The 23,242-nt window shown below is 38.8% G+C and overlaps 1 protein-coding gene across 7 annotated transcripts in view; it reads left to right on the top strand.

Annotated features, from left to right (window-relative positions):
- The window catches only part of Ica1 (islet cell autoantigen 1), a 147,710-nt gene that overhangs the window by 5,005 nt on the left and 119,463 nt on the right, over nt 1-23,242 (top strand). For 5 of the 7 annotated variants that reach the window (XM_045160682.1, XM_045160684.1, XM_045160683.1 and 2 more), the window contains exons 2-4: nt 13,113-13,218; nt 16,763-16,856; nt 20,081-20,243. In XM_045160682.1, coding sequence (XP_045016617.1) covers nt 13,185-13,218; nt 16,763-16,856; nt 20,081-20,243 — 291 coding nt within the window. In that variant the 5' untranslated portion in view covers nt 13,113-13,184. The remainder of the gene's footprint in view (nt 1-13,112; nt 13,219-16,762; nt 16,857-20,080; nt 20,244-23,242) is intronic. The other 2 variants (XM_045160687.1, XM_045160686.1) reach the window with 1 other exon arrangement.

Here is a 23,242-nt window from a genome sequence, read left to right as displayed (position 1 = left end):
TCCAGTCAAGTTGACAGTTAGGATTAACCATGACAGGCACAGAGGAAGGGGGTTTTAGATAGGAGAGTGATTGCTGAGGAATCAGGGAAGGGAAACTGCATAGTCAGAGGACAAGTAAAATGAAGACTGGAGGTGAATGTACAGTGAAAGAGTAGAGTGATAAAGTTTAAATTCTGCCTTCTGAGAAAAGGAAGAGGATGGTAACTTGAGGGGAAAAGATATTGAGGGATGTGAGCATAGAGCTGAAGGCAAGGAAGGTTGGTTAACTTTAAAGGGGAGGAGTACTAACTTATTGGCAGTGGGCAGAAGCAGGAGAGTGGAAACTACTCCTCCTAGTGAGAAGTAAGGGAGCCACGGTGGTTATGGTTTCAGCTCTGTGTAGCTCAAAAGAAGTGACTAGGACTAATGGAGAGCAGAAACCATGAAAGGAGGTGCCCAGTGTAAGCCTAAGGCCATGGTTCTCGGAGTGCATGAACAGGATACATCACTCTTCTGAGCGTTCTGCCACCTGCTGCTACCTGAGGCCAGGAGCTGAGCATCCTCTCAGTGAATGCTATCCCCTGGGTGTTACTATGTACCATCATGGTCTTATGCTGAAGTATATAAACATTGTGTTTTGTGCTAGGCTACTCCCCTTTCTGCTTCCTGCTTCTCTCTCTGTCGTCCTGACCTGGAGCCTTCATGACACTTCCTGGTTATTCTATCAGGGCTGGCCCTACCAGCTATATACCCACCAACCCTGTCTTTCCAGATCCCCAACAAAAAACAATTAGCCTTGCCCTTGTGAGCTCTGGGCGTTGGTGCTATTTAATCTCATAAACCCATTCCTTAAAGAAGTAGAAAGATTCTGGGAAAGAGATCACTTATTGGTTCTCAACATCAACTAGATGACCCAGTAGAGACAAGGGTGGTCTGTGAGTAGGGACACATGATATCGTAGTTGTCTTTCTCTATTTCCCTTTGCTGCTGACTCTAGGGTCTTCTTCATTCCTTGCTCCTAAACCAGCCCAAATGCAAACAAGATTTAGTTGCCACAGTTTAACCAAGAAAAGTCCTGGAATATGTGCCATTTCCCAAGAAAGGAGCAGTGGTGGCTTGTTTGCAGGACTCGTACCCAGCAGTGACATTTCATAAACCACATACTGTGGTATGTTTATTTCAGCAGTCTCAGTCTAATGAAATGAAGCTCACTCTGTGCCTTGGGAAATTTCCTCATCATAAGCCTCAATTCCCAAATCCATGGGCTCAGTGATCTGCACATTGTAGGCCTCAGCCATGAGAGCCCACAGGGCCAGAGGTACTGCCAAGTCATCTCTTTAAGATGCTTCAAATTATGAATTTTGACTAAAGGGAAAACTTGTGTTTACCTAATTCTCTCTCATTGTTGGCATTCTGCCTCTGGGCAGTTTCATATAATTGTGGCCCCTTCATTCACATTCTTTTTTAAAACATTCAATTTTCATTTATTTATTCATTTGAGGGAAAGCAAATAGAGAGAAAGAGCATGCCAGGACATCCAGCCCCTGCAAATGAACTCCAGATTCATGCATCACTTTGTCTGGCTTCTGTGGTTTCTGGGGAATAGAACCTGGATCCTTTGGCTTTTAGGCAAGTAACTTCACTGCTAAACCATCTCTTCAACCCTCATTTACATTCTTGTTCTTCATCCTATAATGATATAGACAATACTTTTTGGTATATACAGTACATTTCATATGTAAATAAGTATATATTTTATATTTGTATAAACAGCTATAGGAGGATTTTTCATATTTTTGTGGTACTGGGATTGACACTTGAGACCTTATACAGGCTAGACAAGCACTTTACCACTGAGCTCCACCCAGCCCATTTTGGTTTTCTTTTTTCTTTTTTTCTTTTTGTTTTTGTATTTTGTTTTGGCAGGTAGGGTCTCGCTGTAGCCCAGACTGACCAGGAATTTACTGTGTAGTCTCAGGCTGCCCTTGAACTCATAGCAGTCCTCCTACTTTGGCCTCCAAAGTGTTGGGATTAAAGTTGTGTGCCACCATTCACAGCCTCCCTTTTTGTACTTTTGTTTTGAGACAAGTTCTCATCACTCCATAGATCAGGCTGGTTTTGAACTCATTCTAGCCCAGGCAGGCCTGAACTTGTGGTCTTCATGCCAAAGCCTCCAGGTAGCTGGGATTACTGGCTTCTTTTTTCATTTCTGGTGGTTTTAGAGTAACCCATCCACTTTGATTATTATTCATGTGAATCTTATTTAAAATAAACAGTATATTTTACACATGGACTGTTCGTTTTAGAATAACTTCTCTTGGAAATGTGGAGTGCAACTACTTTGGGGGGCACTTAAAAAATATATGTATATCCAGGTATGGTGGCGCACGCCTTTAATCCCAGCATTCAGGAGGCAGAGGTAGGAGGATTGCCCTGAGTTCAAGGCCACCCTGATTCTACATAGTGAATTCCAGGTCAGCCTGGGCTCAAGCAAAAGCATAACTTGAAAAGCAAGCAAACAAAATGTGTGTGTGTGTGTGTGTGTGTGTGTGTGTGTGTGTGTGTGTGTATGTATGTATGTATGTATGTATATATACATTTTGTTTGCTTGTTTATATATTTACATATATATATGTGTGTGTGTGTGTGTGTGTGTATAATTGTTTTGTAGTGACATGTCAGAATAAAGACCAGTGATTCTGAGAAGAAAACTGATTAAAAGTATTGTATGTCTTATATAAAATGTTAATGACCTAAGTTATATAAATAATTTCTATCTCTTTACTGATTTGCATAATAGCTTAGACCAAGACTATCCAATAAAAATATAGTACTATCTATCTATCTATCTACATGTATACATATATATGGATATGTATATATATAATATCTGTATATACACATGTATATGCTTATAAATCTAATTCAATATATATTTAAATATATATCATTTTATACCTTATAATTGTGGTAAAATGCTTTAATTTTAAAACACTAAAAAGAAACATAAAATTAACTTGATAATATATCTTATCTATCCAAATATATTCATAATATTAATATGAAATATAATACATGGCATATAAATAAAATATAATTAAATATATCTGTATATCATATATTATGCATATTATACATAATCATATTTTGATTATGTAAATATAATTTAAAAGATAAATATATAAATTTTAATTATATATGGATATGTAAATGAGATGTAGATAATTCATAGAAATATAAAATATTGATTTATGGATGTGATTTTTTAATTGATTTGTTTGTTTAGTTCTTGGAAACCAAATAAAAGTCTTACACACAGAACACATCTGAATTTAGACTGTGAGTAAATCTTATACATAGAGCACATCTGAATTCAGACTAACTGTACTTCAAGTGCTCAGTAGCCACATGGCTAGTGGCCACTGTGTTGAACTGTACAGTCTTATATGATAAGGTTAAACTATTGCAGACAATCCTTTCATCATAAAATTTTAGACTTGGTTACATTCTAAAGTAAAATTTGTAAGAGCCTTCCAAGTTTTATAATTTAGTCTCAAAATTGAAATGTAACTTAAGAATAACATTTAGTTCAATCATTTAATAATGTATCATGCTGTCATTTGAAGAGGATAATGTTTCTTTAATAAGTTGAATCAGACCTTTGCCATAGTAGAGTGTTATTCATTCATTATCTTTTAAGGTTAAGGTTTTAGAGTAAACATCGTCAATACATATTAAAATCTTTATTCCACATATGAATTGGCACTTGAAAGTCCTATAAACCTAAATAAAATCAAATGTGAATATAATTTGTGGATGTTTCCTTTCTTCTTCTCTCCCTGTTTTTCCTTTCTTTACTTCCTTTCTCCCTTTCTTTTTATACTTGTTTTCTTTAGCAAGGACAAACTATTTGTTCTTTTGCTGTTTCTGGCTTATAGATTTCCTTCAGGATTGTTGCCTGCAAAATGCTAGTCTCTTGGTATTGCTGCCATAATTTTTGCAGTAATACAAAATTATCCTGGGATATCCTTTGAAGCAGGAGTTTAGCAAGAAGAGAGGAGTAAGACCTGGACCACACTCCCAATGAACAGTTTGAGTTGTCTAGTTTATTTCCTTTTTAATTTGTTTCGTAAAGATACAATATTTAAATAACATTAATGTTTACAATGAAGATGATTGTATTTTAAAGATTAGCTTGGCTTTTCCCTTCTTGTTTTCTGTTACATTTGTTATTTTGCTATGAGGAAACATCTTTGAGATAAATGAAAGGCTGAGGTAAGCACCAGACCTTTATTAGTTGGTGAGTGTTTCAGTTCCAGCATTCCTGTTTGTGAACTCGACCTTGAATCAGAACTTAGACAAGGCATCTGCATTTTTGGGACCTACTTTCCTCATCTCAAAAAGAAATATGCTGTGTTGCTTATCTCTAGGCATTCTCTGGTATAAATGTCTCTAAAAGTTTCTAAAATTGGTTATTTGGGGTTTTGCTTATGTGTTTGTTTGCTTGTCTTGTTTTTTTGAGGTAGGGTCGCACTCTAGTCCAGGATGATCTGGAATTCACTATGTAGTCAGGCTGGCCTCAAAGTCACAATGATCCTCCTACCTCTGTCTTCCAAGTGTTGCATGTGTTGGGATTAAAGGTGTGTGCCACCAACAATGTGGGAGGGGGAAGAAAGAGAAAGAGGGAGAGAGAGAATGAGAATGAATGGCTGTACCAGAGCCTCTAGCTGCTGCAAATGAAATACAGATACATGCACCACTTTGTGCATCTAGCCTTATGTGGGTACTGGGGAATTAACTCTAGTCATTATGCTTTGCAGGCAAGTACCCTAACTACTCAGCCATCTCTCTAGCCTGGCTGTTTGTTTTACAGCTTTATGATTATAGTCATAATTATATCAGCTTGCCTAGTCTGTTTTACACATGGCAGTGTAAAACACCATAGGTGAAGAGACTTGGAGGCATCTGTTTGTGGCATGGCTATCGATGTACAAGCTTTTCCTAATATTCAGGAGCACATTGGAGGGCGTTAAAATTTTTCACTGGGCTGGGGAGATAGATTACTCAATAAAGTGTTTGCCTTGTAAACAAAAGAACCTGAATTTGATCATTGGAACTCATGTATAAATGCCAGACATGTTGAGGCTGTCTATAATCCCAGTGCTGGAGAGATGGAGAGTTGGCTGGCCAGCCAGTCCAAACTAATTGGTGAGCTCCAAGCCAATGAGAGTCCCTGCCTTAAAAAAGGAGGATGACACATGAAAGGAACAATATTCAAGGTTGTTCTCTGAACTCCACATACATGTGCAGGCATGTATACCTATACACTCATGCACACCTGTGCACACATGTGTGCACACACACAAACATTAAAATTAGGAGTTTGATTTTAATTGTTTTAGGAAATCAATAAGCTTCTCATTCCCTGAGTTTTTTTGTTTTTTTTTTAATATTTTATTTTTAGTGCTTTCTTCAGCAGCATATATAAAAAATATTTTCTTTTTATTTATTTGACAGAGAAAGAGGGAGAGAGAGAGAATGGGCACACCAGGGCTTCCAGTCACTGCAAACGAACTCCAGATGTGTGCGCCCCCTTGTGCATCGAGCTAATGTGGGTGGGTCCTGGGGACTTGAACCTGGGTCCTTTGGCTTTGCAGGCAAACACCTTACCTGTTAAGTCATCCCTCCAGCCCTTTTTTTTTGTTATTTTTAAAAATTTATTGTTATTATTATTATTATTATTCCTGAGTTATTTTGAAGTGTAAATAAAATCATAGTTTGGAAATATCCTAAGATACCCTTCTACCCCCTTTTCCAAGACACTAATGTAAAATGTAGCCAGAGTTTAAATTAAAATGCATCCATCTTTTAGCTGCCTTGAATAAGACCAGAATTCTGTTTTCCTCTTTTAAATTTGCTGACTCACAAAATTAAGGTGTGATCCTGCTTTGCATTTGCTTGTGAACTTATGAAATGTCAAAAATCATTTGCAGAAGACACAAAGCTAGAAATAGAAACCACTGGCATGTTCAAATAATCATAACCTTATGAAAATCTAAAGGAAAAGCTGTGATATCTGAGAGATAAGAAAAAATTTGTGCCAAAATAACATCCCCTTATGTTTAGCCTTTACAAAGATGGGAGACTAATTCAACTCCTGTGCCCCTTGGTACTCTCCCCCCTTTCTCATCCCCATGAAAACATCATCTCATGAACCAAGGTTTTAAAGTGATAAATGTAGTTAGTTATGCACTTAAGAATTATAGGTTTTTTTCTGTTCCTAATAAAAATTTTTTAATATTATTTTTTGTTCATTTTTATTTATTTATTTGAGAGTGACAGAGAGAGAAAGAGGCAGAGAGAGAATGGGCACACCAGGGCTTCCAGCCACTGCAAACGAACTCCAGACGTGTGCGCCCCCTTGGGCATCTGGCTAATGTGGGTCCTGGAGAATCAAGCCTCGAACCAGGGCACTTAGGCTTCACAGGCAAGCGTTTAACCACAAAGCCATCTCTCCAGCCCCCTAATGAAACTTTTAATATTGATACTCAAACACACTTCTCATATGACATTTTAAAAGCCATTGCTGACATAAGAGAAAGTAAGTAGGGACAAATATCTAGGAATAACAGTTTAAAACACACTACACCAAAAAAAAAATGTTATTTTTCACCTTGAAATCTCAGGCATCTGCTATTGCTCTTCTGGTTAGGAGGCAAGCACAGGAGCCAGGGTTAAAGCCCCTGCTCTGAAGCCAGTTGGCTTCGGGCTCCCAGGTTGGTTGGATCCCAGGCCCTCAGCCCAAGAGGCAAGGGCTCTCTCTATTCCATTGTTTCTCACCTCCCTTTAGGATCTATGTTGTGACTTATGTTAATTCTGAAGTTACACACAGGAAAAGCAGATATGAAGACTCATTTCAGATCACTTGAAAGGAAATAGTGAATCCAATATAAATTGAAGAAAAGTTAGGTACATTTGAGCTTTATGAAATATTGCTTGACATGTAGTTTCAGTATATGAAAGAACATAATATTAACAATTGGTCATTTTTCTAAATATGGTTGGTGTCTGAAGTAACAGAACAATGGAACAAAGAGGGGCTGGAGAGACGTCTTGGCAGTTGGGGCGCTTGCCTGCACAGCCTAACGACCTGGGGTCGGTTCCTCAGTACTCACATCCAGCCAGATGCACAAGATGGTGAACGCATCTGGAGTTTGTTTGCAGTGGTTAGAGGCCCTTGTGTACACATTTGCTCCCTCTTTCTCTCCCCCAAATCTCTCTCTGATTGTAAATAAATAAAAATAAAGACTATGTTAAAGAAAAATGGAACAAGGAGATGATATAAATTGTTCTTGATCACTGGGAAGCTAAAGGCAAGAGACATGCCATAAGCTTCTAGCCTTTGTGATGGACATTTCAAAGTCCAACTCCTTTGTAAAGGCAGGACACAAATGATCCTTACTGAATGTGAAATAAACACCCTTGAGTGTCGACCCTCTGGTGCTGACTAAGTAAATCTAAGTGCCGAAAGTGACACAGTGCCTTCAGCCACTGGCCCTTGCATCTTCCCTGCCATGCCTCTTGTCTTTATGTTATGCACAATTGCTCAAAGTTGATTACATGGAGCACCATGTGGTGTCACTGCACAAGAATTTTTACTTTATTTGCCTCCATGTACATACTTCCACATTTTGTTTGACCTGCAAACACTAACTCTTTGGACCTGAGGCCACCCAGGAAGCCAGCTCTGTGTCTTCTTGTCAATGTCCCTTTAACACTGCCTACGTTGCCTTGTTGTGCCGCTCATTTTCCACCAGGAGCAATACTGCCAGTTCCCTGATTTCTTTGTCAGTTTTATGCTTATAGCTACAACATTCTTTTTTACCACCCCCCCCTTTTTTTTAGTACTGTAGCAGACAGCTTCAGGGTCACTGAGATGAACTTCCAGACCAGGCAGAGTTATGGAGGAAGGGATATTTATTGAAGCTTACAGATCCAGGGGAAGTTCCATAATGACAGAAGAAGCTGGCCTGCTTTCACAGGACCAAACACAGAGAAGACAAGCCTAAAGCCACACAGAACACTTTAGGACTTCCAGCTAGGCACACTTTGCATATCTTTAGATTGAAATCTCAAACCCACCACCATACCTTAAGATCCCCTCAGTGACACCACCTCCAGCCAGGTGGCTGCAGATGCAAACTACAAACTAATAAAACACTAAATACATTGGGGGACATCTATTCAAACTTCCATAAGTGGAAACTTTGTATCATCATTCCCCTATCCCTGCCCCCACTGCACTGACAGCCATCCTTAGTGGGATTGCTGGTATTCACTATTTAGTTGTAGGTTATGACTTGTGAGAGCAGCAGTCAGTCATTGTGGGGAGGGCTATGTCTGGATATTCCTTCCCACCCTGTAACTTTTACATTCTTTCCGCGCCCTCTTCCACAATTTCCCTGAGCCTTGGTGGATGTACTTTAATTCTACATAAGTGTTGAGTTCTCAGCAGCTTCTGGATTTCTGCTTTGGTGTGTTTTGAGTATCCTCAATGTCTGTTTGCATCACCCTGACCCAGGTTATAAGACTTGCAGTAGAAGCAATACCCTTGCTCATATTGCCAATTCCTCTGTGGTTTCACCTTTGCCGTGGCTGCTGTGTGAAGGGTGGTTCATCTCCTGCAGGGAGTTGACTGTCTGTTCTTGTCTTGTTGGTAGACATTGGTTGTCCTCAGTTCTTGCTGTTTTCTGAAAAACAGATTCACCAATGGAGAATGGATAAACATTATTAATTTAGAGAGATTTTGATGGGTATGTCCCCACTTTTGGACAAAGGCTAATGGGATCTTCTCACTGGAGTCTGTTATCTTGGTCTCCATAGGGTTCTGGTTTGGTTCTTAGGTCCAGTTATAGGTTCCTTTCCACTGAGCAGATCTCATAGCCGATCAACAAGCCATTGGTTGTCTACGTAAGTTGTGTGCTACTATCACAAAGATGTGTGCATCTTGTCAGGTTTGTTTTCATGTAGCAGTGTCCCCTGCTTGCTTATGACATTGTTGGCCATTTTGCCCTAGCAGCTCATGTAGCACTTTTTAGCACTATACGGGCTAGCCATCTGGGAACTGGCTTCCTTTCAGATTCAGCTGGATCTCTTGATGTTCTGCATCTAAAGCATGTGGTGTCTTCAGCAGTAGCATCTTACCTTTTATCTCAGGTGGGTAATCAAGTACTCTGACAGAAGCCTGTCTTGTTTGGGGACCCTCATAGGTCTCACCTATCAACAACACAACATGAATTGTAACTAATTTTTGGTACTAAGAGGTGCAAGCCAGAGCCAAATGTTTTACGGTTAGGCTTAATTCCTGTCCAGGGCCCTTTTTAGCAGACAATCACTCCATGTTTCTATTTAGGATTATATCGTTTAGTCTGCTATCCAGGAAGGTTTCTATGGTGCCAATTCATTTTGGATTTGGTTTTGTACAAACATTCTTGATTTATCTTGATGTTCCATTTTATCAAGTTTAGTTGTAATGAATAATTCTGCATTTCATCAGCTATAAGAAGCCACTACTCATGGAATTTTACTGTGCTATGTCTCATGAAGGGAGAAGTGACTGCCAAATGTTTGGCAAGGCAGTGATTGTAACATACATCCCATTTTAGGAATGGTGAAATGTGAGGAGATTTATATCATAAATCTGATGCCATGTGGTGCTATGAAGCTGTTGTTTGGGATGGAATGGGCTTAATGTAGGGTAGTTCTAACATGCCACTTTTGCACTTGCATGGCTATGAAACAGTTCTACTTCCTAAAAGTGTACTTCTTAGTGAGAGAAAAGTAGCTCACTTCCCAAAGAGTGATAAATGCTGATATGCACACACACACACACACACACACACACACAAACAGGATAGCTCTGAAGTATTGATGTCTTTCATCTAGAAAATAGAAGCTTAGTAAGTTAGAAGGGGAGGAAAGTTACAAATTCATATCTGCCTGCCTTTTGAGGCACTCTGCCATATTCTCAGTACACACTTAAGAGGAAGGGATTCTGGGCACTGGTTCAGCTAGTCCTTGAATTAGCAGAAAACCTTATCATTGAATGAAAGAGAAAATTCTGTTGAAATTGGAAGGGTAACTAATTTTATACATAAAACTTTGTACAGGAAAAATGGCATGCTTAAAATGATACCAATCAAGAGGAAGATAGTTGCCTATTGAAACATTTCCGTGGGTTGAGAGTTCCTAAATGGTGGAATGATGGCTGTCTTACCTTTCTTCTTGAATAACTGTTGGCTCAGGAATTTCAGATCCACTGTGTAATGGAAATGTAATCAGAGGTGCCATCAGCTAACTTTCCCACCATAAACGATTCCTAGGAAAGGGTTCTGGGTTAGAGCAAGTGTTCATTACAGCTGAAACTAGCCTCCTTTATGGAATGAAAATGCTTTCCATGTTATGTTTCCAAGAGAAGAATCCAATATCATGGTTCAAGCCATCCAAGGATAGACTGACTCCCTCTAGTATTTAACAGTGAGTCAGACTCTGTGTTTCAGCAGTCTATAAACTTTAGGCTATTGTGAAAAAAAAAGCCACAACATTTGTTTATGGTCAAGCTATCAAGTTGCTCAAAATGATGTTTAAATAGCTTCAAGCAATAAAGATACTTGGGAAAAGAGTATTAGTTATTTTACTTTTTATTTCAGAGAGAGAGAGAGAATGGATATGCCAGGGCCTCTAGCCACTACAAGTGAACTCCAGACAAATGTGCCACCTTGTGTATGAGATGGCTTATGTGGGTCATGGGTAATCAAACCTGGGTCCTTAGGCTTCACAGGTAAGTGCCTTAGCCATTAAGCCATCCCTCCAGCTCCTTAGTTACTTTTTTGTTGCTGTGAACACATACCCAGCCAGACACAACATATGGAAAGAAAAGGATTTAATTCGGTTTGCAGTTTCAAGGTGCTGTTTCATCATGGTGGAGAAGGCCTGACATGTTGGAGCAGGAAGCTATGTCATGTTGCAGCACAGGAAGGACAAAGAGAAGACATGGAACTGGGCTATAACCTCAAGGTCTGCCCCCAGTGGCATGTTTTCTCCAGCAATGATCCAGCTTCCCAAACAGTGCTACCATTTGAGGATCCACATGTTCAAGCATACAAGCCTATGGGGCAGGGTACTTTACCTTAGACCACCACAAGCAATTGTTGTCTTTTGCCCATTCATATGAAAGAATCAAATTGAGAGCTCAACCCAGAAAGCATGTAAAATGAAGAGAAATGTGGGCTGAGGAAATGGCATAGTGATAAGGCACTTGCTTCACAATCCAGCTGACAAGATTTTGGATCTCAAAACTCAGGTAAAGCCAGATGCAAAGTGGAGCACATGTGTGTGTCTATAATCCCAAAGTGCCTATGACAATGAGAAGTGAAACTAGGAGAATCCTGAAGTTCAAGGGCATGTTATTTTGACCTTCCCAGGGTCATCCAATCAAGAGCAGCTTCTGGGGAATAAAGGTTTATTTTGGCTTACAGGTTCTAGGAGAAGCTCCATAATGACAGGGGAAAATGATGGCATGAGCAGAGGGTAGATATCACCCCCTGGCCAACATAAGGTGGACAACAGGAACAGGAGAGTATGCCAAACACTAGCTTGGGGAAGCTGGCTATAATACCCATAAGCCCACCCCCAACAATACTCTCCCTCCAGGAGGCGTTAATTCCCAAATCTCTATCAGCTGGGAACCTAGCATTCCGAACACCTAAGTTTATGGGGGATACCTAAATCAAACCACCATACACATCAACAATAGAGACCCGGTCTCTAAACAAAGGTAGAGGGAGCGGACCAACACTCTGATGTGTACTGTGACCTCCATGTGTACATGTGTACCCAGACACATGAATAACAAGTAATATAAAGAAGGGGATTGTACATCATGAGTGCACACAACCCCAGTACAAAACCTAAACCTAAACCCTTCCTGATTCACTCAGTTCTCCTTACTAGGAAGTTTGATCTCTTAACCAACTAGGGATTGCCCACAACAGCTAAGGCTTTAATTCCTGGCCTTGGACCATAAGACAAAACATAAGGCATACCGCAAGCCCACTAAAATGCAGCTTGGAAAGCCTAGTTAGGTTAGATTGAGCGTCTTGGCATCACCTATGACAGGTGCTAACCTCTGAACAAAAAGCATTCTTCCTCTTCTATCTTGGACCAAGAGTCTACTCCTCTGGAAATCATTGCCACCTGGTCATATCAAAAATCAGAACTTACTATTCATTATATATTAACTTTTTAGGCCAAAATTCTTTGAGCAGGTCTTTATTAATATTTGTGAACAGTTTAACTGGAACACAGACATTCCTGTGGGCAAGATGAGCTGATTGAGACACTTTTGGTGCTCTTGTCTGTCATTATGGTATTCACAGTCCTGAGGCACACCATTGGTGCTCTTGTCTCTGTAGTGATGGTTCTCATCTTCCTTAGGGACACTGTTGGTATTCTTGTCTCTGTAGTTATGGTACTCGAAGTCCTTAGGAACACTGATGGTGTTCTTGTCCCTGTCGTTATCATACTCACAGTCCTAAGCCACTTGATACCTGCTGTCCTTTGTTGCTCTCCCAAGGGAACATGTCTCTGGGGCTTTTATCTCTTTTATTCATATTGTCACTTCACATGCTATTCCAAGGTAAGATGACCACAACAGTTATTGGGGAATCCTTCTCTGTGCCATTAGAAAGCTCTTGACCTGGCACTATTTATTGAGCTTATTTTGAGAGAAAAGGAGTAGTAGTAGTATTAAAAAACATTTTATTTATTTATTTTCAAGGAGAGAAAATATGAATGGGTATGCCAGAGCTTCCAGCTACTGTAAACAAACTCTAAACACATATGCATCTGTCTTTATGTGGATACTGAGGAATTGAACCTGGGTCATTAGGCTTTGCAAGTGAGCACCTTAACCACTGGGCCATTACTCCAACCCCAATATTTTTAAATTATAAATTAGAGTAACTAATCATAGAATTTTTTTCTATTTTATAGTGAAATATTTTTGAAACAGAATTTTCAGATTTGGAGATTCATGGTATTATGTCAAGGGCCTTCTGTCTATCTTTATATAGCTATCTTTCCTGCTAACCTGGCCCTGTGTGATACTGTAACCACTAACCTCTTGAGACTATTGAGAGTACTTCATGTGGCTGGGCCGTATTGAAGTTCACTGTGAAAGTAAGTAAAATATATACCACACTTCAGGCTTGATGCAACATTATGTGAAACATATCCTTAGTAATGTTTATATTGATTACTCATTGAAATGTTTATGATATGTTATGCTAAATGAAAAAATTAATTTCATTGCTTCTTTTGACTTAAAAAATATGTATTTGAGAGAAAGAGGCAGATGGGGGTGCCGGGAGAATGTGTGCGTCAGGGCCTTTAACCACTGCAAATAAACTCCAGATGCATGCACCACCTTGTGCACATGGCTTAACATGGGAATTGGGGAATTGAACCTGGGTCCTTCAGCTTTGCCAGCAAGTACCTTAACCACTAAACCATCTCTTCTGCCCTGATTTTCTTAACAGAGCTATTAAATCATTTTAAGTTGAATATGTAGCTTACAGTGTTTTTTCTGTTAGAACTGATCTAGAGATGATAAGTCTCTTCAGGTCAAGAACAGTGTCCAGTACATATTAATTACATATTCATTGCATATTTGGAAAGCTAAGATGTAGAATTGAAGTGAAAGGTGAGGATTATGACTCTTTGAAGCAGTGGGACTTTTATTGTATGGATTTGGATACTTGTAGAGTAAGGTGGGGCAGTTTATATCAAGAAATCCTCCAATGTTTATTAGTTGTCTCTGATATTGGGTGTTTTTTCATGTCAACTGAGATGGGGTCCCTGGCTGGTGCTGCCTCTCATATGTTGCTGAGATATGTCCTGTGTTGTTTACCAGGTTGGGCCACTATTATCCTGTCACTCTTCTGCCCTATAATCCAGCAGTTTGTTCAAGAAAGAATCATTTCAGAAAGGATTTTTCCTTGTGTAACATTTTACTGTGGTTCTTAAAATTTAATATGCTTAAAAATCGCTTGCAAATATTTTTGTAACTGAAATTTCCCAGAAATTCTAGTTCAGTGGGGGTGGAGCCCTGGACTGTTCATGTCAATGCTGCAGAATAGTTTGATGTGGTGACTTGGCAACACTCCCATGGGAACACTGCCATATGGCATCATAATGTAGGAACAGTCTAGAAGTCTAGGAAAGAGGAAAAGTTTGTTCATTGATTTTTTTGTTATTGATATAAAGAACTAACATAGTTAGGTATAGTAATAATTAAAATTATTCAAAAATAACTAGCAACAGAAGCAAAATCAAAAGACAACCCATGGAATTAAAGGGGAGAAATTAGGAGTTTTACCACAACAAAAAATGAGTCAAAAGTACCAGTTCATAGTAAAATCAAACTCAATGGAAGAACAGAATAATTTCATTCTTGAGCACTTCGTTTAATGGGAAATTTTATTGGGAGTTTTTTTTATTATATTTGTTTATTTTGGGGGGGCAGATACAGAGAATGGACACCCCAGGGCCTCCAGCCACTGCAAATGAACTCCAGATGCATGCACCACTTTGTACATCTGTTTTACGTGGGTACTGGGAAATCAAATCTGGGAACTTAGGTTTCTCAGGCAAGCACCTTAAGTGCTAAGACATCTGTTCAGCTCTGTTGTATGTTTTGAAATAAAGTAAATGTGTACTTGCAGCAAAGCTTTGTGCTTATGAGAAGACTGGGAGTTTGTGGCCCCTAAATGACTGCACTGAGTAGATGGCCAAGCACTCATTCTGAGTGTCTTTCCCAAAGCAACTTGTCCAGATACTTAGATGCCCTCCATGAGGAAGAGAGACTGCCTATGGCATGATGTTTCAGAGGCATTGGGATGCTCCAGAAGAAATCCCTTTTCCTCTCATTTCCATACTGGAAGCCTAGAATTTCAACACCATAAATTAGTTCCTTACAATTTGTTTAAAAAGATTATGAAAAACCTTTAATAATCTTAAGGGTACTGTCCACCAGGCTGCTGTCTAAGACAGAAAATGTTCATATTGATTTCGTGTTACATCCAGAAGTGTTCCTATGCTGAGTGTGCACTTGGCAGCTAGGGGTACCCGGTCTGTCTAGACCCTGGACACTGGGCTCTCATCTTCATTAACTGCTAGGCAAGTTGGACAACTGTTGGGGTGGGGCTGGTCAGTTCAGCCTTGGATGCTGGCTAGCTTCCATGACAAAAGGAAATAGAGTAAGGCAAAGGCATGAAGTGGCTCCCATAGTTACTAATGAAAATAGATGCAGTGATAATAAATAGCATATACTCATCTTTTCTACCCATCTCCTTACCCAATTCCAGCCCATCGGGTGTTTTTTACTTTTTGTTCAGATTATAAATATTTTGCCTTTTTTGTTTATACATCATACTGACTCATTTCTTTAAAGTGTGGAAAATGAAATATTTCAAATCTTATAAGGAGGTACAGTGTACAATCTAAACTTATCATCTAAACAATGAGATTGTTCCATGTTCAGTTTAAGCCACTGTGGCCCTTTCAAACCACATCCCACCCCTTGCAGAGCATAGTTTTTATTTTTATAATACAATATAATGTATAATAAATGTTTGTGTTTGCATGGTATCACTGTCTAAAAGATGTAGTTAGTGTAAGCTCATATTGTGAGTTCTGGTCTCATAACAGTTGAACATATATTTATTATTTGTTTTTTTTCTCAAACAACTGTATATCTCATGAAGACTTTGAAGAAGACTTAAAATACATTCTTTTTAGTGTGTGTGTGTTCCTGTGTGTGCAGGTGCAAGTGTGGGCAATAAGCAGAGGAGGACAACCTTAGTTATCATCCTCAAAAATGCCATCCACCTCTATTTGAAAAGGATACCTGGAGCCTTAACATTTTATTAATATATGGAGCTCACCAATTAAGCTGGGCTGGCTTACCAATGAGCCCCAGGGAATCTGTGGTCTCTGCCTCCCTAATACTTGTAAGATTACAGGCATGTGGTACCACTGAGCATTTTTATGCAGGTAGTGGGGATCAAACTCAAGTCCTATACTTGAGTGGCAAGCACTTGAAAGATTGAGCTGTTTCTCCAGCCATAAAATAACTTTTATACCTTAATTAAATACATAAATTCTATGTAATATCAATCTGTATATTTTAAGTTTTATATAAATGACAGTATATGATGTTGTTTTCTGAAACCTGCTTGTTTTTATTATTATCCTTCCTTTTTAACTACTGAGCTTCATTTGCGATTTTTCTTACAGTATTACTTAGCTCATCCATTCATACACCCACTTGTAGCATTACTGTAGAATAGTATTTCTCTCCTCTTGTGCAATTAGAAATTACTTAGACTAAGGCTGGAGAGATGGCTTAGCGGTTAAGCGCTTGCCTGTGAAGCCTAAGGATCCCACGGTTTGAGTCTCAATTCGCCAGGACCCATGTTAGCCAGATGCACAAGGGGGCACACGCATCTGGAGTTCGTTTGTAGTGGCTGGAGGCCCTGGCCCACACATTCCCTTTTTTTCTCTCTCTCTCTCTCTCTGCTTCTTTCTCTGTTGCTGTCAAATAAATAAATAAATAAAAATTTAAAAAAAATTACTTAGATTAAAAAAATGTCACATGCCAAACTAAATATAATTGTAATTGTAATGTAGTATATAACTGTGAAACATTGTTGTTTTATTTCAGGTTTAATATACATATCCTATCATGCTTTTTCTGTGCCCCTTCTCCCCAAATTATCATCAGTAGAAAAAGAAGAAAACATGTCAGGACACAAATGGTAAGGAAACTTTTTTTCTATGTTGAGATATGTTAACTGAGTGGAAATTGCATAGTTTCTGATCAATAGATGTCAATGAAATGGAAAAATATCAAGAGACACATTAGCATTGAATAAGCTTTTATCAGCTTTTTAAGTAGGGCATAATTCAATATTTTTACTAATTAGGGGGAAACCAAGTAATAAAAAAGTAGTATGAATTTTCATGTGTATTCTCTAAGAAATCTACCTAGGTATAAATTTTCTCTTAGGAATTTAATGAAATTTTTCTTACCACCATTTTATATAACTTAATAATCAATGTATTTTTATTATCTGTTATGTAGTAATGCCAAATGATGGTTCTATAATCACACTACTCAGTCTTATTAACTTATAGTAATTACTTCAGCCTTTAGAAGTATTCAAGGTCAATCATGGTTGAAAATGAATGATACTGAATATAGCCTTATATGTTAGTTCTGCCATTGATATGCTTGGACCACATCTAGGCAGCATGTAAGCCTCTTAGAAGCTTCAGAGATCTTCAAGTAATGTTTTTAAAGGAATTCTTAAAACTATTTTATTTTTATTTATTTATTTACTAGAGAGAGAGAGAGAGAGAGAGAGAGAGAGAGAGAGAGAGAGAGAATGGGCATACCAGGGCCTCCAGCCACTGCATACAAACTCTAGACACATGTGCCACTTTGTGCATCTGACTTATGTGGGTCCTGGGGAATCAAACCTGTATCCTTTGGCTTTGCAGGCAATTGTCTTAACTGCTAAGCCATTTGTCTAGCTATCAAGTAGTATATTTGAAACTGCTGAGCTATGACACACAAAGCAAGCAAGTAAATCTTCGTCAGTTTACTTTCTTTTACTTGTCATTAAAAAATCAGATTTCAGGGACTGGAGAGATGGCCCAGTGGTTAAGGTACTTGCCTGCAAAGTCTAAGACTGGGGTTTGATTCCCCAGTACCCACATAAAGCCATATACACAAGGTGCCACATGTGTCGAGAGTTTGTTTTCAGTGACTATAGGCCCTGGTGCATATATTGTCTCCTCCTCCCCACAAACACATAAATCAATAAAATATTTTTTTTAAAGTAGGATTCAAGTAGATAGTTATAATATGGAATATACATTTTAATCCCTCTCCTATTATTATAGAAGTAATCAGGCCAAAGTCCTCTGTGATATAAAACCTTAAACATCAAAAAAATTTTTTTCTTTTCTTAAAATATAATTAGTTTAAAAAAGTAATTAATAAATGGCTTAGGTATTTAATATCATTGAGTATTCCCCCCTGGCAGCCATCCAGGTGTTGTCAGTCTGTTTTTCTTTAGGCTTCATCTTAGGACCTGCATAGTGACTGTCTTATCTTGCAATAGGCTCCTGGAGATAGCTACTCACTTGAGATTGGAAAGTCCCAGGATGTAGGCCCTTCCCCAATCTTCACTTGGTAGCTTGCTGTGAAATGCTAGGGTTGAAAAATATATTGCAAGTCCTAGATTTTCATCCTGAGTGGCTTCAAACAAGATCCTTAGTCTTTTGAAAACTAAAGTTACTTGTTAAATGATGCATGCTAGAGGTGTTCACTAGGTTTCTAAAGCACCTTTTTTTGTCAAAAAAAATGGATTTTTTTTCCTGTTAGTCTATGACCACTGACCAAAAAGTGACAATATAAAGAAGTCCATTCTATGTCTTATTCTATAGAATTCTGGTCCCATAAAATAACCCAGTCCTTAGGGTAGATGTATATATTACATAGAAAGTAAGAGTTGCATCTTATATGTTATGAGGCCAAAATACAATCCTTAATGTAGAGAGATATAGAAGAAACCTTAGATCTCTCCCATCATCCTACTTCTCTCACTCTTTAAGGAAAACTATTGTTAAGGAAATCATCTGAAAAGCTTTCTAACTTTGTTTTTTTTTCAAGGTAGGATCTTACTCTAGTTCAGGCTGACCTTGAACTCACTATGTAGTCTTAGGGTGGCCTCGAACTCACAGCAATCCACCTACCTCTGCCCCCAAGTGCAGGAATTAAAGGTGTGTGCCACCACGCCCGGCTTACTTTCTAACTTTTTAAGAATAAATATGTGAATTGAAAATTGTTTTTAAAAAGAGAACTGTAAATATAATGAGTTTGTAAGTATAAATCATTGAGTGTTGAGATATTGGCATTTTGATATGTGTAATGCAGCTCATGTTCAAGAATATAATAAGCCTGGTGAGTCACGGCACGATGGTTTGTGCTGGAAGAAAGCACCTATCACAAGGGGGCCTGCTTGGGGCCTGTGTGAGCCTTTGGAGCTGCCACTGAATGGAGGAGGGTGCAGGCAGCAGGAAGAGGGGTTGCGCACCTGCAGCGGTACCTCCATCATATTTGTTGTACTCTGGTTCCTTTATAAAGTTTTGTTTTATTCTCAATTTGGGGTCTACATTTTTCTTTACATACTTTTAAATTTATTCCTTATTCTGATCTTCCTAAACAATGACTTCCTATCGACTTTTAAAGTATTTTGTTGAAGGATTGTATTTTTAACATCAGAAATCTATAGCAAATTTAAAATTTTTATTTTGTAATTGTTACAGGTAAGTTAATTTATCTGCCCTCTTAACTGAATCCAAAGGGCACACTGTTATTAACTATAGACACAGCAGATCTCTTGAACTTACTCATCTTATGTCTTGATTACCAGTCTCCCATCTCCCCCTTCTCTAAGCTCCCACCACCATTCTACTCTCTGATTCTATGTGTCTATTTTAGATGCCAATATAGCAGACTTTAGGCATGCTGTTTGTTAGCCCCTTATCTGCCTTCCTTCCTGCCTTCTATCACTTCACTATTGGCATAATGGAGGAGTGGAGATGCAGTGGTGTCTGTCTTTATCTCTGAGTCACTGGGCTGCTTAGAGCTAGCTGCCTGGCCACTTCGCCTTAGTCTTTCCACCTCCAAAAAGAATGTGTTCAACCTGTCGATAGAGAAATTCTCATCAAGGTTTTGTTTCTTGATTTCCTAAAACAGTTTCAGAACTTCTTACAACTTTTCAAGTTGTGCGGGAATATAGGAAGAATTTATTTTGTGTTAATAACACCATATGAAGGTATTTACATGTTAGCAACTTTTGGAAATATAAACGTGTATTAGAAACTCATGTTCAGATAAATTACTTCATAACATAATGTCTTAATCTTTATGGAGTCATGCATAAAATAGCTCTTTAAATGTTTTCTGCAGTTATGCCTGGGACTTGCAGGATCGGTATGCGCAAGACAAGTCAGTGGTCAATAAGATGCAGCAGAAGTACTGGGAAACAAAGCAGGCCTTTATTAAAGCCACAGGGAAGAAGGAAGATGAGCATGTTGTTGCCTCTGATGCAGACCTGGATGCCAAGCTAGAGGTGAGCCCTTCTCCCTCTCAAGCCTACATGGCTTCCTAAGTAGAGTCATGGTCTTAGATCAAACTCAACTGGACCTAGGTTTATTTATATTAGACAATGAGGAATATCTAGGATAACAAATATCCAATCCCCAAATATTTTATTTCCAAGTGTATGAATTCTCATGTAATTCCCAGCATGCCTCTTTGTCAATTTGTTCTTCTAGTGCTTAGCTGTCATGTGTGGTAGGTTTGCAGAAAATATTAAGTGCAAATAATAATGAGGCTAGTGATACCTGAGGACTCAGAGTTAGAGGCTAGATTTGAGTGAATGTCTACAGTTAAAACAAACAAAAAGGGATCCAGATAAATGGAAAACTAGTATCTATTAAGTTTTGTATTGAGCCCCAATAAATTCTAGAGTGTAATAACTAAATAGACATTTAGTCAAATGGGCTATACATCAAACACATATCCATTTGATGTAGACCCCCAGCATGGTTATCCAACTTTTTGCCATTGGGACACAGTGTTGTCATCTGCAAAGCTATTGAGTTATATAAAACTTGCCAAGAAAACCCCCATCTTGTTTTAAGTAATTTTACACTTTTGTGTTGGGCCACAGTCATTCCTATCCTGGGCCACATGCAGCCTGTGAGCCACAGGTTGAGCACTGCATTCTAGCTTATGATTAGAAGTATGAATCATAAAGACCACTAACTCATTGTTTTTCTGCTAGCAATCTACTTACAAGTTTGAAAGCAAACTTACCACTTCTGTTAGCGACAGAGCACAGAGAGGAACAACATGGCCCAATAGAAGATTCAATAGGATCTTTAAGTTTAATGTGCCAGCTAAAGGCAATGAGTTACATAAATTTCGTAGGATGAAATAAAAAGCTCAAGATGTCAAAAAACTTTCCCAGAAGGGCAGCTGGGATGGAGGCAACTGTGTTTATTCTGAAGCAGAGAGCTAAACAGACAAGGTTAGTTATCAATTACATAGGAACACCTGTCATGTTGGAAGAGGGAGAAAATTTATTCCATTCATCTGAGGCTAGAACCAGACTCGTGCAGAGCTTTCTAAGGTTTAGGCTGCCAACAAAAGATGGACTGGCTTTGAAGCTGGAGATATCCTGGGCAGAGAATGGGATTTGAGCTACTGTGGCCCTTGCTAGCTGTTATGATCTTGGGAGACCTTCTCAATGTCCATTGCCCTTGTTTTCCTAGTACAAGAAATGGAGGTAAGTAGGCTTACTTGTTACAGCTATTATAAGGGCTGTGTTAGTTCATAACTAGAATGATGGCTCATGTTTATTGAGTGCTTATTCTGTCATGGGGACCATTGAGTACTTTTTGAAAGCTCCTGACAATCTAATTCATGCTGCATTATCCTAGGCTTTTTCTCCTACAATTCTTATACTGTCTTCAACCCCCTTCAGTTATTATTGCCGTTTCTTAGTTTTTAGGCTGAAACAAGCAAGTTTATTCTTAAAAAATTTTTTTTTTATTAGAGAGAAAGAATAAGTATGCCAGAGATGCTAGCCACTGCAAATGAACTCTGGGCACATGTACCACCTTGTGCATCTGACTTACATGGGTACTAGGGAATTGAATCTTATACTTTGCAGTCAAGCACCTTAAGCCTAAGCCATCTTTCCTGTCCCAAGTTCATTCTTATCAAAGAATTTCCTGGTGTCTGCCTGTACACTCTTCCCCAGACATTTCCTTGCCAGGTTCCTCCTCATAGCCCTCATGGCCTAAAGGTCACCTTGAAAACCTTACCTCACAATGCTGTTCAAAGTCACCCCTGTTCTCTAACATGTAGCCTCATGACCTTGCTTTATTTTGCTCAGAGTGCTCATCTCATGATTTTTGTCCACTGCTGGTTTTTTTGCCTGCTTACCACTGAGAGGTCAAATTCCATATTAGCTTTAATTACCAGTTGTCCCCAGCAGGTTACAGAGCAGATGTTCAACAGATACTAAACGAAATGACTAGGCATGGTAGAGCAAATCAAACATTGGCTCCACGTCCTTTCCTTCTGTCATTAGATGTTCTCAAATAGAAGATCACATGATATTACTTTTATTATTATTATTATTATTATTATTATTATTATTATTTAAGAGAGAGAGAAGAAGGAAGGGGGGAGGAAGGAGGGAAGGAGGAAGAAGGAAGGAAGGAAGGAAGGAAGGAAGGAAGGAAGGAAGGAAGGAAGGAAGGAAGGAAGGAAGGAAGGGCATATTAGGGCTTTCAGCCTCTGCAAGCAAACTCCAAACATATGCGCCTCCTTGTGTGCATGTGTGACATTGCACACTTCTGTCACTGTGCATCTGGCTTACATTGGACCTGGAGATTTGAACATGTGTTCATAGGCTTTGTAGGCAAGCACCTTACTGCTAAGCCATCTCTCTAGCCCCACATGATATTCCTTATTTTTTAATTTAATTTTTTTATTGACAACTTCCATAATTGGTAATTCCCTCTCCCCCCCCCATTTTTCCTTTAAAACTCTACTCTCCATCATATCCCTTCCCCCTCTCAATCAGTCTCTCTTTTATTTTGATGTCATAATCTTATCCTCTTATTATGATGGTCTTGGCGTAGGTAGTGTCAGGCACTGTAACATCATGGATATCCAGGCCATTTTGTGTCTAGAGGAGCACGTTATAAGGAGTCCTACCCTTCCTTTGGCTCTTATATTCTTTCTGCCACCTCTTCTGCCATGGACCCTGAGTCTTGGAAGTTGTTATTCTTTATGAGGAGATTCCAACAATGGAAAAGAAGAGAACATGTAGACTCCAATACTGATCGTGTTACTTGAAATATAGTTTAAATAATTTCAATTATGTATGCTTCCATACATCAGTTTGTTTCTCTAACAATCTAGCAATTATAAGCATTATTCAAGAAGTAATTTGAGTTAGTCACAGTGATGCAACCCAGGAATCCCCAACACTCAGGAAGCTGAGGCAGCCTGGACTATGTTGGCTGTCCTACCTGCACTTTCACTGAACTA

Source organism: Jaculus jaculus, chromosome 10 (assembly GCF_020740685.1).
Source record: "Jaculus jaculus isolate mJacJac1 chromosome 10, mJacJac1.mat.Y.cur, whole genome shotgun sequence".
Lineage (NCBI taxonomy): Eukaryota > Metazoa > Chordata > Mammalia > Rodentia > Dipodidae > Jaculus > Jaculus jaculus.
This window is presented reverse-complemented; position numbering and strand designations above follow the sequence as displayed.